Source organism: Phragmites australis, chromosome 13, assembly GCF_958298935.1.
Source record: "Phragmites australis chromosome 13, lpPhrAust1.1, whole genome shotgun sequence".
Lineage (NCBI taxonomy): Eukaryota > Viridiplantae > Streptophyta > Magnoliopsida > Poales > Poaceae > Phragmites > Phragmites australis.
In genome coordinates, this window is record NC_084933.1 from 6,096,933 (window position 1) to 6,114,745 (window position 17,813).

The following is a 17,813-nucleotide window of genomic DNA, read 5'->3' on the forward strand; positions in this document are numbered from 1 at the left end:
AAGGCACTTGAATGTATATAATAGAAGGAGTAATGTGCTTGTAAGCAACTACTTGGTGGAATTTAGGTTAATCTTGGCTTCCACACATGAATGAAATGACAAAACAAACTTGAAATGTTGTGTTTAGAAGCAAGGATAGTGCAAAAGTCAGAAAATTCAGTTGAATCTGCTTAATAACAAAGATGAGCTCAGGCACCAAATTAAGGCATGCACCATATTCCAGATTAACTTCACACTAAATATTGATGTCACGAGAAAGATTGTTGAACAAGCAGTACACAAAAGTGGAAGGACATATTGTCGTGCCTTTGAAAGCTCCAGAGTATGTAATATCTTCCTTTGCCAGTTTTCAGCTTCAGCAAGTCGATTTGATTTTATCAACTCCTGCAATGAAGTATCAAACCACAAACATTGTTCCTCAAGATGAAGTATATCAAACCACAAACATTGTTCCTCAAGAATAAATTAAAATAGCAAAATAGTGCAGTTGGTGTGCACTTATCTGCTAGGGCCACAAAACATAAACATCCATAATTTTTTAGTGCAATAGATTGGATCATATCAATTTGTAGAAAACAAATGTTTTTAATAAATCATATTTGGTTAATGTTCAATGTACATTGGTTTCTAGATACCATGACAACTGATCTCGCAAGGCTGATTTGTACCAACTTCTATTATCTCTATACAATTAGTGCCTCAAGCAAATTTCCTAAAACTGCATATCTGAAGTGCTCATTTCTTAAGAATGTTTTTGAACTCCCCTTATTTACCATATAATTGACAAAACCGTGAATTAAGGAAAAATTTACAAATTTGCCACATCCAATGAGATTCATGAATGCATAGAATTCCAACCGCCCATCAATTTGTCTGGGAACACCTTTTAGGCACTGTCCTCAGGTTTTCCAGTTTCAAACCTCTGCCTCCACACACAATAATTTCCTTGCAACTGATCGTGCATATACAGGCTAAGTATTGAAGGAAAAGGCTTGCAGAAACCATGGAAAGATGCAAAGATTAGTAATAGCCCTCTAACCTTTTAGGGTCCAAAGATTAGTGATAGCCCTCTAACCTTTTAGGGCTCAAAAGCATCTTGCTTGGATGTATAAAACCCATAAAAGTTTGGTTAAACACTGAATTTGAGTTTCCCTAACGTTGAACTATAACTGCAGTACTTTTAACATTTAATGTGACTTCAGTGATTAAATGTCATGCATTAGATTAAAAAAGCATAGCAGTCATTTGGGTTTAAAATAGGAGCATTATAGTATCTCCCTCCTTTCCCTGAAAGAGTCGAGGTCTCTCTGGACTTCTCTTTTGCTAAGCACCGATGCATAGCTTTAAAATGCCCAAACAATAATAATATAGCGACATAAGTTTTTCAGAATAGGTGCTTACCGCAGAAAGATACCTCATTCTTTGTATACATGTTGGTGTCTCGCCAAGCCCAGCTTCCTAAGTCAATACCATAATCTTCAGGAAACATTTGTATGAACACTAAGCAGATTCAAACCTACAACTGAAATTGTAAACATACCTCCAGTATCCTAATAGACTCTTCAGTAAGGGACTCTGCATCTTTTCTTTTCCCTTGTAGACTTAGCACCTAAGGGCATAAAAGAAGTTAGCGCTTATGTGATAAAATACAATTTCGGAGTTAGAATGGACCAATTTAATTCAAGGTTAAATACAAAACCTTCTCACATAAGGAAATGCTAAACATTTGTAATCCACTTGGTCCTTGTGGATGAATAAAGTCGGACATAATAACTAAGTTTAATGAGTTTCTGCATAACAGTGTCACAGGGTCACATATACTATCTGTGCACATTCCTTTTCCTCTCATCTCACAGCCTCGCATGATAATATAAAAACAAGAATTAAGGAGTAGAAAACTTATGATTATGTCAATAGAAAGTAAAGGCGGCATTAGTTACATGCAAAATCACTACACATGAACATGACACATGCTACTTTTTAGGCCCTCTCTTCTTTAGAGAAGGCAAAAGGTTTGTAAGAACCTTACTTCGTAGGATATATACTGTAGGGAAGAGACCGGATGGTGACAGCTGAAGGAAAATGGCTCAAGAAGAAAGAGAGAGTATAGACTGGGCCACGTTCAATTCATAATTGTTATTATAATTATTATTCTTGATATAAAGGATAATGTTGTCCTATAAAGGTGCTATAGCCTAATAGATAGAAGCGACTCAAATGAAACATAAAAGATATCAACAAACCAAATGTAATAGCAATCAAAAAAGGATTAAATTGCTGCCACTGCTGCATGTGCGAACAAATGCTGCGCTGTGTCCGTTTGGGTCCTTATCCATGATATGACACAAAATGATTTCAGGAGCAGGATTACTGACAAGAGAACAGAATCAAGAAAGAACAATAACTTAAACAGCAAAAGAACAGCAATAGTACCCTTTTGTGCTACAGAGTTGGGGAAGGTGATGTCACATGAGGATTACTCTCAAGAAAATAATGAGAACATGCAACAGTAATTTTAAGAGCAAAAGAACAGTAGTACCTTGGCTAGGAGGTACATCGTACTTGCATATTCTGGATGACCAACCCCCATAACACGTCCTTCTATCTACACATGGTAATTAAAACTGACAAATTATATACATCAAAAAGTGAATGACAAGCAGATTGACACTTCATTGTTCGTTCTCATGCATTTCATCGAACAGGTTGCAACTTGCAAGTGGTGGAGTCGACAGTGTGGTGATAGACCGGTAAGTGGGGTTGACACAGTGATAGATGACACACATATATTTGATATAGTTTTGCAGATTATATTTAATTTTTCTTGTATGCCATTACTCAACAAAGAGCAATTATTAAGCGAGGTCAAGTAGAATAGTGTAATCCCCCTAAAAAAAGTAGAATAGTGTAAGCTTAACTCAAGTACTGTTCATGTGACCTTGTATATTGGTACCAACAAAGGAGTATGAAATTTAGAGACTAATGTTAAACATGGAAAAAGCAAGGACAGGAAAGTTAATGTACAGTACCTTCAATGCGCACTGCAAAAAAACAACGGAAACAGAAAAAGGTATAAGAAGCAAGTTTAGATTGAAAAGAAAAACTAGTGCAGAAAGCATAGAAGAAGTTGACATAATAATTTTACGGAGAGCTACAATGGCTCGGCAGTTCATTTACCCTTTCAAGATTTTGTTATTAAATTTCATTCTGCGTGTATCATATTAATGCTGCAGTCAGGTCTAGCACAGCTACAATCAGTAAATTACAGGCAAAAAGGTCCCATTAAATATTTTGCTAATAACTGAACAGAGTATTAGCATGAACATTTTTGCAATTGATGTAAGAATTTCTTAATTTATATTCCTGATTCCATCAGAGATAAGACCATTCCTAAAAACTATTGCCAGCAATTTGTTACATGATATTAAAAAGAACTGTGTAGCACAGTAAAATTGCCGAACCATAAAAATTGGGAAAATAGAAGAGATTCATGAGGCAACAAAAAGGTACCTCATAACATGTCTGGGCTTGAGCAAACTTGTGTTGAAGATGATAGCATATACCAAGATTATGCAAAGCTGTTCCGACCCTACAGTAAAATACACAGAATGACAAAAAATTAAGATAATGATCCATCATAGAAAATTTAGACAAGACATCATGTGTTTGGTGTTTCAACAGATGTGATCAAGCATAGAAACACATAGAGACAGATAGGAATTTAATTTAAAAACAATGCGAAAACAAGCATTCTGCCTGTAGGCAGCGCCATACAGTTGATGCTTTGTCTCTGAATAAGGACTGTGTCAGCTCAAGACAGTCTGCTGCATCCGTTGTCAGCTCCCGGGCTTCAACATCGGGTTTCTTTATATGCTGATGATGTGGTGCTCTTTATCAAGCCAATCATCAAGGACTTGGAACTAATTAAGGGTGTGCTTCAGATCTTTGGGGATGTCTCGGGCCTTAAGACCAATATTCTCAAATGCTCTGTTACTCCTATTCAATGTCAGAAAATGGATTTGGCCATCATTCAAGACCTTTTGCCTTGTGAAGTGAAGAACTTTCCTTGTTCTTATCTGGGTTTACCTTTGTTGGTCAGGAAAATAGCTAATCTGATTTGCATCCTCTTGTTGATAGGGTGGTTGCACGCCTTCCAATTTGGAAAGCTTCTCTAATGAACCGAGCTGGGAGATTATTGATGGCTCGTGATGTTCTAACGGCAACTACCATTTATCAAATGATTGCTATGGATCTTCCTATGTGGGTCCTTAAGGCAATTGATAAGTGAGACGTGCTTTCCTTTGGAAGGGTCAAGAACAAGAAAGAGGAGGGAATTGTTTAGTTTCGTGGCAAAGGTTTTGTAGGCCTCTTCAGTATGGTGGCCTTGGTATTCATGATTTATCGACTCTTAGTTGGGCTCTTCGTATGAGGTGGCTTTGGCTACAAAAAACAGAGCCTTCAAGACCTTGGTCAGGGTTGCAGATTCAAGTTCATCCCAATACTCGAGCCTTATTTTCTATGGCCTTGGTAACCCTTGGTGATGGCTCTAATACTAGATTTTGGTCGGATCGGTGGCTTCATGGTCGGACTTTTGCTCCTCATCTCTTTGCACTAGTTCCTCGCAGAATTGTTAAACAAAGGACGGTGGCTGAAGCTTTAACCAATCTCTTTTGGGTGTCAGATATAAAGGGGGTGCTCTCTGTTCACTCTCTGTTCAGGCCATTTCTGAGTATCTCCATATTTGGGACTTGCTTGATGGTATGGTCCTTCAACAAGGTGTGCAAGATCAGCATATTTGGAAGTTGTCGGGCTCGGGAGTTTATTCCAGCAAGTCAGCCTACAATGCATTATTCGTTGGTTCTACTAGGTTTGCTCACTGGAAACGAATTTGGAATTGCAAGTTCTTATGGCTGGCAATCCTTAATCGCTGCTAGACTGCTGATAGATTGGCTGAACGAGGGCTGCCTCACTCTCCTTCATGCCCTTTTTGTGATCAGGCTGAGGAGACCATTCAGCATTTGCTAGTTCATTGTGTGGTTGCTAGACAGATTTGGTTCAGCATTCTTCAGAAGGTCAGTCTGCAAGCTATTGCTCCATAGCCAGACAATTCGGTTTTCTCAAGTTGGTGGTGCCAGGCGCCGAAACAAGTGGACAAACAGCTCAAAAAGGGTCTGAATTCTCTTATTATCTTGGTCGCTTGGGAAATCTGGAAGCATCGGAATAACTGTATTTCCAATGGAACTTCCCCTAATTTCGAGTTGGTGGTTCATGCCGTGGCTGTGCAAGGATCTCTTTGGAGTGCGGCTGGAGCCTTGGACCTTCAGGCTCTTTTAGTTGGGTCTTAAGTTTTCTAGTCCTCCATTCTTTCTTTTTCTTTTTTCTGTGGCTTGTCTGCTTTTTGTGTTGCGTTTGTTTTCTTTGAGTTGTTTTGTATTGTTCGTACTATGTTTCCTCTTCTTTAATGAAATGACACGTAGCTCTCCTGCGCATTCGAGAAAAAAAAAGATTGTGTTAAGACTCTTTGCATTTGGAATATCGCCGCTATCATGCTAAAATGCTGTAAGTTGTAAAGCCTACAACTGCAATGGCATTGTACTCCAGTCCACTAGTGTAATTGTGTAACAGCTATAGCATTGTGCTCCAGTGCACTTTTGTAAGTGTGTAACAAGCCTACAACCGCTATGGCTATCAGATAGTACTTTTTTCTTAGATAGAGTGGACATGAAAGATCAATCCATGACAGCCCAAACCTATCAAAGTGGTAACCAAATCAAATACTCTGGCTGATCAGACCAGATAACTGCTTGTAAGGAAGTGGACCAGTGTTATTACAGTAGTCTGGTAGACCCTGGCTCCAGTGAATGCTATGTGGATAGCTTCAACACATCAATTATACAAACGGGAAATTTGACACTGACACCAAGAACTAAATATTTACATTGCTTTTATAAAGCTAATTGAAACTCTGTACGATATTGGAGAAAAAAATGAAGTATGGAATGCACCGTATATCATCGGATCCAAATGATTCCTCCAGGATTTCAATTGCTTCCAGATATAGTTGTTCAGCCTTCTCATACTCTTTCCTTAACCTAAAAAACTCTGCCTGCAAAATTCAGGAACGGAAACTGTTGAATGAATGTCACTTCACCTGAGACTAGTGTTAAGTGTTAAGTATATATATAGTAACATAATATTCTGGCCCATATTGGCCCATGAAGACCTGACTCTATATATTGACTCTATATAAGTCTATTGGAGGGATATGCTCTTTTCTCCACAATTCCAATCAAGGTACCATGGAATCAGAGACATGTTTAGGGTTAGACTAATCTAATCCACCCACGATCCCATCCTCTTTTTTTCCTAAATCGCCGCCGTCCGGAGTTGTCGCTTATCACCGTCACTGTCCAGCCTATCGTCGCACTATCAGCTGCCATCGCGGCAATCGCGCCCGCAGTCTAGGATCCAAGCAAAGCTGTCGTTCACTCGTCGCGCCTGTCCGCCGCGTCCTCCCGTTCCGGATCCAACTTGTTGCACCCGTCCATCACGTCCACTCGTTGCAGATCCGGCTCGTCGCGCCAACCCTCCACCCTCCGCCAACCTTGATTCGGCTGTTGTTAGCCCGTTACACCCTCCACCGACCTCGATCTAGCCGTCTACTTCCTCTGTCCAACCTCGTCGTGGCTCATCACAGCTACCTATCCGCTTGTCCACAGCCTTCGGAATCCATTGCGATGCCTTCCGACGTTTGTCTCGGCCGCCCTTCGTACCTACCACTCGTGACTCGGCCATCGTAGCTGCTCCTCGTTCCCGCGCGGACTCATCTGTTTCTGCCCGTACGCGTCGCCCATGCGAATTTGGTCTACGTCTCTGTTGCGCACTCGTCACCTGCCACTGTGACGGCTCAATTGGTGATTTGTGATTAGCGCCTGCTCTGTTGGCCAATTGGCGATTGCTCCGTTGGTCTTGTGGTGATTGTTCTGTTCAGGTAACCTATTTTTCCATTCAACATGTCGCAACAAGTGCAATTGCTATTCCTATTAAGTTTGATGGTCATAATTATTAAGTGGGCTTTCTATGTGAAAACTGTGTTGAGGGGTTATGCTCTAGCATCTCATCTAACTGATGTTCCACCTATTGATAAGTCCAAATATAGTTTTGGTGCTACTGAAGTAAAGAATTAGCATAATGATGACGGAAGGGTTATGAGTGCTTTAGTCACTAGTATGGAGTCTTTGATCATGAGTCTTGATGATGGAAGGGTTATGAGTGCTTTAGTCACTAGTATGGAGTCTTTGATCATGAGTCTTGAGCATCACAAGACAGCTAAGGAGATGTGCATAGTGTACTATTTGCTTTGATTGCTGAAAAGACTCGTCTTCGTTCGCTCACATCTGCTTCAGTGTCAGTACCTCATAATGTACTTGCAGCTTCTTAGAGGACCAGCACAGCTAGAGGCGGTTCCTCAAAAAGGCTTCCTTGTGAGCATTGCAAAAAGACAGATCATCATTCTATGAATGGCTTCTCTCGTCATCCAGAGAAGTTGGCTGAATTTTGTGCCCGTCGTGCTACTCAAGCTCATAATATAGCTCCTCGAGGCTCTGTATCTGTTGCTGCCGCTCATGTGTAACAGCCCAAATTCTTAAAACCAAGAAAATTAAAAACTTTTTCATAAAATATAAAAAGAGTTTTTCAAAAACTACACATAATTCCTAAGTGTGTATGTGCATCTTTATGCATATACACATATATGTGAGCATGTGTGTTATATGTATTTATAGATATATATATGTGTGTGTGTATATTTGACTGCTTGATGATTGTTGATTGATTGATTATGTGAGCTAATATAAGTATATATATAGTATATACGTTGTATAAGTATATATATACATGTGCATATACATCAAAGAAATAGAAAAGGAAAATAGAAAGGTTGTCCTGGGCTAAAACCCTCCAATCTAACCAAGCAATCCAACCCATCTCTCCCTCTCCTCTCCTCTTTCTCTGGGCCGCATCCCAACCTGTTAGCCGGCTGAGCCCCACACGTCAGGTGTTTCCTCCACCTCGCGCAGGAGCCCTTTCTCATCACGAGACCGAGGCAACCTCAGGAGAATGTACAAATCAAGAGTAGATACGAGGGGAAGACCATCTAGAAGACATCAAAGGAGTTCGATTTGGACTTCTCGGCTAGATCCAAGCTTATTCCTATTGGAATCGATTTGAACACGCTGAAGAATTGGAGCTGGACTCTACCACCGCCACGAAATCCCTAATCAAAACCTAGCCAACCACCAATTCCGCCAAATTTGGACCAAGCTAAAGGGGGAAATCTACTGAGGTTTTGGCAAAATCGTTCGCAAAGGACTCCCAAAGCTGTATGAACCTTATCTCCGAGCTGAGGAACACTCAAAAGAGGGGATCAACTCGGAATTGGATTCACCACTGCGGGTTTATCACCAATTTCCACCCGTATCAATCTCTATCTCCTTCCCCTGCCTATATAAGTAGAAGCCCTTGACCCTCTCCTGAGCCTCCCGAGCCATTTCTCTTCTTCTGTGTTGCAAAGCCTGGACCCAAATCCCCTCGGTCCGCCACCAGAGCTCGACCTCAGCCCCAAGCCATCGCCATGTTCGTGTGACGCCTCCTAACGCCTAGGACTGCGTCATACTAGCTTTCCGTCGACTCAGGATCACGATTCACTGCTCGTCGGGGCCGACCGAGCCACACTGCATGATTCCGATGGAATCCCGGTGAGCCACCGCCACCGCATTCCACCGCCACTAGCCCTACCGAAGCTCGTCGACAGACATCGACCCCCAAAACGGATTCATTGTAGTCCGTAGAACCTACTCCGCGGCTCATCGTCAGGAGAAGGTCGCCGTAGCGCGAGATCGCTCTATTCTGGCGAGCCTCCTATGGTGTGCTGCCACTAACCGAGCCTCTGTCATTGTCGTTCTGTTTTGTTCTGCTCGCGGAAGAAAAGAGAGCTGAGTCCTCTACCGTCATATCTCAAATCTGCAATGTCAATTTCATATACTCTCGGTTCAGTCAGCACAACCACTTAGGCCAGCCATGTCAGCGCTAAGTCCTACGTGGCAGTGCCACCTTGGATACTTAGGCTTACGTGGTCACCCAGTCAGCAAAAGTTTGTTTCCGATTTGTTTTAATTACTATGCTGACGTCATAATTGATATATATTGCGCAATAAATAGATTTCTAGTATAAAAATAATTTAAAAAATAATAATAAATAGGGAATTAATTTCTAAAAATAGTTTTCATGATGTTTATAGTATTTCTGTAATGTTATATAATTCAAATAAATGTTTGTTAATTCTGCTTAATGTTTCCTTCCTATGGTTTAAATAATGTTTTCTAGAATAAAAATAATTCTATAAATAGAATAAAATCTGAAATAGTTTTAGTATTGTTTAATAATGTTTCTATAATGTTATTTAATTATGTTTAATGTTTTATATGGATTAATAATTAAAGTAAATGCTAATAAATTCTAGAAAATTCTTAGCAACATAATTTCATCTGTAGTTAATATTTTTAGTTCTGTTTTGATCATTAGAAAATTATAACTTGATAATCGTAGCTCCGTTTTGACCTGTTCTTTCTCCATATTGTCCAAAAAAGCATGATCTTGCATGTGATGATGTTTGTTGTGTGGTATTTGGTTCTTTTTGATCTTGGTGTTTATGTGTTGCCTTTTCGCTTATTTTCGCGAGTAGATGCCAATGTTCCGAAGGGATTAGGACTTCAAGACTAAGACTTCGCTGAAGACCTAATTGAGTCGAGTGAGGGCAAGTTGTGTTCTTGATCATATTTATCTCAGTTTTACAAATGTTTTGTTTTACAATAATTTTTCCTTATCATCCTTGTCGTCTTAGTATGGTTTTGGGTTATGAAAAAGTAGATGATGCTTAGCCTTGTTTTGGGATGGTAATCATGATAATTGTTCCACGAACTTGATAATGGTCCTATGCAACATGGTATATAGATTTGAGCAGGTGGTATGATAAGATGTATGGTTGGAAAAGTGATGATCTTGCTCAAATCTAAGGACCGGTTCATGGGGTGATATTTCTGTTTTGACAATACAACCATAAGCCTAGTATAGGACGGGCCTAACTAAGTAATTTGCTTACTCTCAGCATAATGTAGATCATGCAGAAGAGAGGTGAGTGAACGATGTCTTGAGATCCAAAAGGCGCAAGAGGGGGCTTCCATTGTTGAGGTGGAATCACGCGGCAGTGAAACCTTAGCGGGTAGACATATGCTAAGAGGGGGCATTGTAAAGACTTTATAGTGATCTCCTGGCTACACACCTTAGATAGTGTGCAGTGTGCCTAATCAGCACGGATAAAATGGAGACTTAGTCACTTACTTGTGAGTGATGAAATCACGACTTGTGCGTAATGTACAACCTATTCAGCCGTGCTCACGGTCATGAGCGGCATAGAAAACCTACCAGAATTATAACTTGATGATTTAGTTAGTGTGGTCAACTGTAGCGGTGGGAACCATTATTGAGGTGTGGGTCAGTCACGATGGTAGGAATCGTGGTTAAGGTAGTTTGTCTGTAGTTCAACTTTGGCGATGGGAGCCATGGTTGAGGTGTTTGCTGTTCAATCTTGGTGATTAGAACCTTGGTTGAGGTGATCAGTTGGTTAGGTCAAGATGGATGGAATCTTGAGGTGATTTGCTATTTACTTAATTACTATTGCTTTTCAAATCTTTTTACTTAAATATTGTTTTATGCGAAAGAGCCATTTAGCCTTATCCTTATTAAAGCCTTCATTTGCATACTATTCCTTCACAACATGCTGAGTACGACATGTGCTCACACTTGCTATCACCAAACACTCAATTGGACAAGAATTGGAAGACTACATGGAGGATGTATTCTAGGGAGGTGTTCTACATCGATTTTCCATGTGGAGTTATCAGTGAATATAAAGATTACGCTTAGGATCTGCTACAGAGTTTTCTTTGGTTCTTCAACCTTTAGAGGTCTTTTGTAAGACGATTTGTCAATTAAGGTATGGATACTGTAATGATTATCATCAATGAAGTCACTATGTATTGAGATTGATTTCTGGGCTTAGCACATAGATGAGATTGATTTGTTTCTTGGACCGATCTCGACATCAAGACAGTGATTCTCAGTCTTGGGTTCTGGATTCAGGAGCTTCCTTACATGTCACATCTGATAAGTCTCAGCTAGTTGCTTGCAAGTCGATCACTACTGGAGGTTCTATTCAGACAGTGATGGTACATCTTGGCATATCACTTATCAGAGTGCACTTTCCGCTTCTTGTTTTTTTGTACCTGATGTTTCTTTTATACCTCCGTTATCCATGAATCTCCTCTTCGTAAGTCAAGTCACTAACCAAAATTGTTTTGTTGGATTTGACACCTCATCTTGATTTATTCAGGATCTTTGAAGCGGGAGTGTGATTAGGACTAGCCGTCGCTGTAGCGGGTCTCCTGGCCTCTACTTTCTGGACACTTTGCATCGTCGTCCACTTCATCTTTTGCCAAGTGGCATCATCATCTTGGTCACTTATGTGGATCACGTCTGTCTACTTTGGTTCAGCAGGGTCGTTTAGGTCATACGTCTATTGAGTCCACTTTTTATTGTAAAGGTTGTAAGCTTGGTAAACAGCTCCAACTCCCATATTCCAGTAGTATTTCCCATTATGCTAAACCTTTTGATCTTATTCATTTCGATGTATGGGGGCCTTCACCTTTTGCTTCAAAAAGTGGTCGTAGCTATTATGTCATTTTTATTGATGATTATTCTCGATATACTTGGATTTATTTTATGAAACATCGCTCCCAGTTGTGTTCTATATATCAATCTTTTGCTCATATGATCCACACTCAGTTATCTACTGCCATTAAAGTCTTTTGCTCTGACTCTAGAGAATATCTCTCTTCTGTTTTTCGTCAGTTCCTCACCTCTGAGGGAACTCTTGCTCATCTCTCATGCCCTGGGGCTCATGCTCAAAATAGAGTTGCTGAACACAAACATCACCATCTTATAAAGATTGCTCGCACACTCCTCATTGCATCGTTTGTTCCATCTTATTTCTGGGGAGAAGATGTTCCTACAATTGTTTATCTTATTAACCGGCGGCCAATTTATCTCACTGTCACCAGACCTGATATTGCTCATGCAATTCATATTTTGAGTCAGTTTGTGAGTGCTCCTATTTCTGTGCATTTTGGTTATTTGCTTTCGGGTATTACGTTACTTGAGGAGGACATTATCACAGTGCTTGTTCTATGCCCATTCTAGTCCGCTTCAACTTATGCTTATTTGAACTCTACTTGGGCGAGTGATCCAATGAATCGTCGTTCTGTCAGTAGTTATTCCTCTTACATGGAAGTCTAAGAAACAGGTTGTTGTATCATCCAGTATAAAGGCAAAACTTCGAGCTCTTGCTACTACCACTCCAGAGATTGTATGGCTTCGCTGGTTGTTGACTGAATTTGGCGTCTCTTGTGAATCACCCACACCTCTTCTATGTGATAATACTGGCGCTATACAAATTACAAATGATCCTGTGAAGTATGAACTCACAAAGCATATTGGTGTTGATGCTTCCTTTACTTGGTCACATTGTCATCAAAAAATCATTGTTCTTCAGTATATGCCATCAAAGTTGCAAGTTGTAGATTTTTTCACCAAAGCACAAACTCAAGCGCATCATCTACTTCATCTACTGAAACTCAGTGTTTCTAAGCCTCCTATACCACCTTGAGTTTGAGGGAGGTATTAAGTATATATATACGGTAACATATTATTCTTGCCCATATTGGCCCATGAGCACCGACTATATATTGACATCAAGTCCATTGGACGGATATTCTCTTCTCTCCACAATTCCAATCAAGGTAAGATTAAGAACAGTTTATAAACAGCAAACAAAACCAAGTTAGACTCTTAGTCTAAACCTGTTAGTTTGCAAGCTTGCCCAATTGTGTGTACAATACAATGCACGGGGTAAAACAAAGGCTGGCAGAATAGAGCAATAATTCGGGGACTTGATTGAACATAGAACAGCAGACAAGAAAAAATAATGAAACCCATTGACAATTAAACTGAAAAACAGAACCATGATATGGACATAAACACATGACAATTATCAAAACTAAATCACAGTCTCTAATAACAAGAAGTCGATTTGTCAGGTCAATGAACAAGAATACGAAAACTCACGGCTAACATTTAGATTAAGGATTCAACATAGATACTGCAGATCATTGAAATATAAATAACAGCTCCAATTTTCAATGCATAATTGGTCTAACAATTACCAGATTATTAAGGGCCGATGCGACATGTGGATCTCTCAGTCCAAATCCTTCTTTGGCTTCATGTAGGGCTGCCTGGAAAAACTTCTCAGCTTCATCCAATTGTCTCTACAAAATGGACAAATGCGAACATCAAAATCAAGAACAAAAGAGAATCAAGATTCACCCATCCCTTCCTCAATCTCTCATACTTCAAGCAACATCTAGGTGTTACAATAGAGAAAATATGGTCCAACTTTAAATTTTCACGGAACAACTCCAAGATAATAAATATGTAGGTGATAAAACCAGGAAATATTGGGTGCAAAAGTTCTTTCACTGGAATAAGCAGAAATATAAATGTCTTCCGAACTAGCAAGGATAGCAACCCAAATTCTAAATACTGGAAATTCTGGACTTCGTTTGGACTATTCCTGGACTGAAAATACTGGTTTCAAGTTTCAAGTGCCAGAATGATAAGCATGAATGTGAACTTCACATCCCGCATCACTGCTTCCTAAATGCATCAAATTTTGGAATATGTACTTATTAGAAGTTACTAAACCCGAGCTTTATAGAAATAATGGTCCATAGTAGTATGCTAGATGACCTGATATTTCGTTAATATCACAGAAAACAACAGATGACCTAATGGTAAAAATGAAGGCTTAAACCTACAGTTGCCGACACTGAATATGCATTGGACAGGTTCAGAAAATCAGACGTGTCGTTACTATGACATCTGCATTGTTCTTATGCAAAACATTTTAAGAAGAAATATTGTTCAAAGAAATGTGGAATCTATAAAAAGAAAGTTTTCAAAGAAACTTGACAGATCCAAAAGTTATCTCAAACGAAGCTAGGGATAATGTGTTACTTGCTTTCATGAAAAAATCCCGCGCATTATCAGTGAAGATTCTCCATTTGACTGTGTGTTCGTTTGAGATCACTGAACCATCTTCAATCCGTTGCAGACCAGTAGCATTTGCCTCAGCTTGCTCACTTGTTGTAGCTGCTAGACTAACTGTGTCTTCCTGAGCGAATGCAGAGCCGTTGCTCAGACCAAGAAAAAAGGCTGTAATAAGATTGAATTTAGTACTGCAGGGCACAAAATATGAAATTTAACTTCATAGCACCTTTTAACTAAAATCAAAATATGCTTCAAAACATCAAAAAAAAAATAGCAAAGGTAAATACATGCATGTAAATCAACTTACGAAGGTGTAAGGTTGTAATACCTATGCACTTAAGTGGTAGCAGTGCTAACAAAGTAACAAGTAGTTAAGGCTGGACCAAGGATAAACAATTTTTCTAAAGCAAAGGCAACAAGAAGAAAAACAAGGGGAGAAGTCATTAGTGATGAAGTTCAGTATGGTGAATATACACACATGCAGTGCACACAACCATCAGCCAATATAACTATACATGAAGGATATTGTATGATTTCATTTATTAGTTCTAACAAAGGATCCAAGCAAGGTTTTGGTGTCATAGAAAAGAAAAAAAAACGCATCTTACTCTTGTTGCCCAAATGGGATGCTAAAGCACCTTTAAATTCCTACCACACTCAGATTAGGCATATAATAAAATAACAGACACAAGTCAACCGACCTCATCAAAAATTACCTTGTACTAACTTTTAGAATTGCGCTACAGGCAATCAGCATACAAGGCACAAACAGATTGCGAACTTGGAGAACTAATATATGATGAAATATCTAACCAGAAACAGTGCAGAAAATAGACCTGCTTGTCCAATCAGTACAGTACCAACCGTTGAACCCAACTTGTGACGCCAACTATGATGGGAGTTACCATCACATGTAAAACCTGAAACCAAAAAAAGTGCACTTTGTAAGAGTGATTCACAATGGGAAATTTAAGCAGTGTCACCCTTAATTGCATTGGAAACACTAAAATGTAACTTACATTGTTTTAGAAGCAATACAAATTCATCAATTCAATTCACAAAGTTTTTTTTAAAAATAAAACTACATAAGTGCTTCTATGGTCTTGCAACAAATTTTCCACAAATTTTACAGTAAATGGAAAGATGAGATTGAGGGGTATATGTTTCATGATTAGGTCACTTCAAAAATGTGAATGATCCATCCGAAATCCATGCACGCATGACTCAAGCAGGGGTTTGATTAGGTCACTTCAAAAAAGTCAATGGTCCATCCGAAATCCATGCACGCATGACTCTAGCGGGGGTGCAGTCGGACTGGATTCGGTCAGATATCGCACATTCCATAAACTGTCCTATATTTTTTCCTCGGATAAAGAGTCAGACGTGGATTAATGCCAGATATGAATGTGAATGTGGATAGTCTTGATCACGAATACGGAAAGAATAAAGATCAAATAAAATATGGTAACGAATATCTACCGGAATAATGCATATAGAAACAGAGATCATATATAGCGTAGATGACAACATTGACCAACCAATCATACATGTTCAACATGCAACAACAAAAGTTTTGTTAACTTCAAATACTCCAAATCACATATCGGAAGCCACATCTTAAACATCTCATCGAGCAAATCAACATATTATTAGCTTAATTCTCAATCCAGAAAAAGAAGACACAAAGAAACAAAGACATCATAGATGCTGATATCTGGATATCAAAGGTCCAATAGTTCAGAACCATCCAAGGAAAACCTGGGAACTATTTGCTTCTGCAATAGTTCAGAACCATCCAAGGAAAACCTGGGAACTATTTGCTTCTGCAAGGTACCTCTGTCCTGAACCCAATAAAATTTACCCGACTCTCATTCCAAATCCAACAAATCTCTGAGTTAGCCATCTAACCCTCTCTGAACTGGGCTGATCGTTGGTCAGACACATCCAAACTGATTGCGCCACAACTATCCTGTCCCAACCTCTTGTTTGCTCCCTTCGTAATGTCCACAGTACTTTACCACTAGGGAGACAGATCTCAGTTTTTAAAACATTTACAGGAAAATGACCAACTTTTTAATTTGATTTATATGATAAAACCGAAATTGAAAAAAAAAATGCCATTGCTAGGACTCAAACCCGAACATCCACTTCCAAAGCCCTTTCCTTGCCATCAGAATCGTTGTGAGTTTGTGTGTAGCCATTGGTCTCATCCCAATTTAAACTTTGAACTTTCAACCGAAATAGCATAATAACCAGTTTAGTCGGTCTACCATGAAAACCGGCTGAAATTTTCATCCATCAGTCGGCACTGCAAACCCAAAATCTCACAAGTACATGCGACTAACAATGTGCTTGGATTGATAACCAAGTAGAATGAACTCCTCTTTGTTTCCTCACACCTGATCATCTATCAGGGAATAATGCGCAGGAAGCCAGGAATAGAGGCATTGAATAGGAAACAAGAACATGATTCAGAACTGGGAGTGGAAAAGTTTGATCCATTACCATTCTCAGCAGCCCAGTACTAATTTTGCAAACAGCAATAACTATGTTTGCCTTGAAAATATGGTTGGTGAATTTGAAAATGTTACCGACGATTCACATTGCATTAGTGAATGATACTATGATCTCTTATCAAATTATCTAGTCTAAACATGAATGTGGAAAGCAGCTGCCATCTTAAAGGGAGTAAAGAGCCCGATTTTGGGGCAAAAGAGTCAGCGGCAGGTCGACCCTAATCATGGGCACGATCAGGCTACCCGCTACCTACATGGCTGCATCTACAAAGTTCTCATTTCTAATTTATAACAATGCACAGCAATCTACGCTAACTGGAGCTCGTTACTCGTGCTCAAGCGAACTGCCGTTGGTAATTAGGTTCTCGTGTGTCGCCATCAGAGCGAAATCGAGACTCTCCAGCCCCTCTGGCTGGGCCAGAGCCTCGTCTCCTTTAACTGATTCAAGTGATTCACTCACCGGGTCGTAGGGCGTTGGGCGGCGGCTCCACGCGCTCGGCGGCGGAGGAGAAGGCGGAGGGGCGCGGCGGCGTGAACAACGCCGCGGTGGCGGCGGCGGCGGAGGTTGCGGAGAGGTGGTGAATGGCTGGAGCAGGCTGGAGGTGCGCATGGGGGAGGCGGAGGAGGAGGAGACGGCGGTAGGCGGCGGCCATGGCGGGCGGCGGAGGCCCGGGGGTGACGGCGTGGAGGAACTAGGGGCGAAGCCCTAGGCAATAAGAAAAAAACAAGAGTATGTCTAACTGTTTATTAGCAGATTTTGGAACAAAAATCTGTCATATTTTATCCAATCGTATAGCGTCATGTAGAGAATTAGAATGGCTTTTTAAGCTAAATCTGTTTGGATTGGATTTAATAATCTTAATGAGGTATCCACAAACTGTACAAAAGATCTGCAAACTAATATGCAGATTAGATCCACATAAAATACAAATAGAAAAAACTCTTCATATGCAAAAAAAAAGAGTATGAAAACAGCACATAGCTAAAAATGAAAAAAAATCCAAAAAACCATCTTGCAGCACAAAAAGAAGCCAAAAATACTCCTCCCTCTCCTGGTTGCGCACAAACACAGAC

The 17,813-nt window shown here is 39.9% G+C and overlaps 1 protein-coding gene across 6 annotated transcripts in view; it reads right to left on the bottom strand.

Moving 5' to 3' along the window:
* LOC133889229 (uncharacterized) overlaps window positions 1-17,500 on the bottom strand; it is a 33,327-nt gene extending 15,827 nt beyond the window's left edge. For 2 of the 6 annotated variants that reach the window (XR_009903881.1, XM_062329723.1), the window contains exons 1-11: window positions 17,200-17,500; window positions 15,060-15,143; window positions 14,195-14,388; window positions 13,338-13,442; window positions 6,006-6,106; window positions 3,511-3,589; window positions 3,030-3,041; window positions 2,540-2,605; window positions 1,541-1,609; window positions 1,402-1,458; window positions 307-384 (exon numbers count right to left, since the gene is read on the bottom strand). Coding sequence is in view for 5 of the 6 variants with exons in the window: in XM_062329723.1 (XP_062185707.1) it covers window positions 307-384; window positions 1,402-1,458; window positions 1,541-1,609; window positions 2,540-2,605; window positions 3,030-3,041; window positions 3,511-3,589; window positions 6,006-6,106; window positions 13,338-13,442; window positions 14,195-14,388; window positions 15,060-15,143; window positions 17,200-17,392 (1,038 nt within the window). In the remaining variant the exon portion in view is untranslated. Of the gene's footprint in view, window positions 1-306; window positions 385-1,401; window positions 1,459-1,540; window positions 1,610-2,539; window positions 2,606-3,029; window positions 3,042-3,510; window positions 3,590-6,005; window positions 6,107-13,337; window positions 13,443-14,194; window positions 14,389-15,036; window positions 15,144-17,199 lie in introns of all 6 variants that reach the window. The other 4 variants (XM_062329724.1, XM_062329720.1, XM_062329722.1 and 1 more) reach the window with 3 other exon arrangements.
* Window positions 17,501-17,813: the final 313 nt, after the last annotated feature.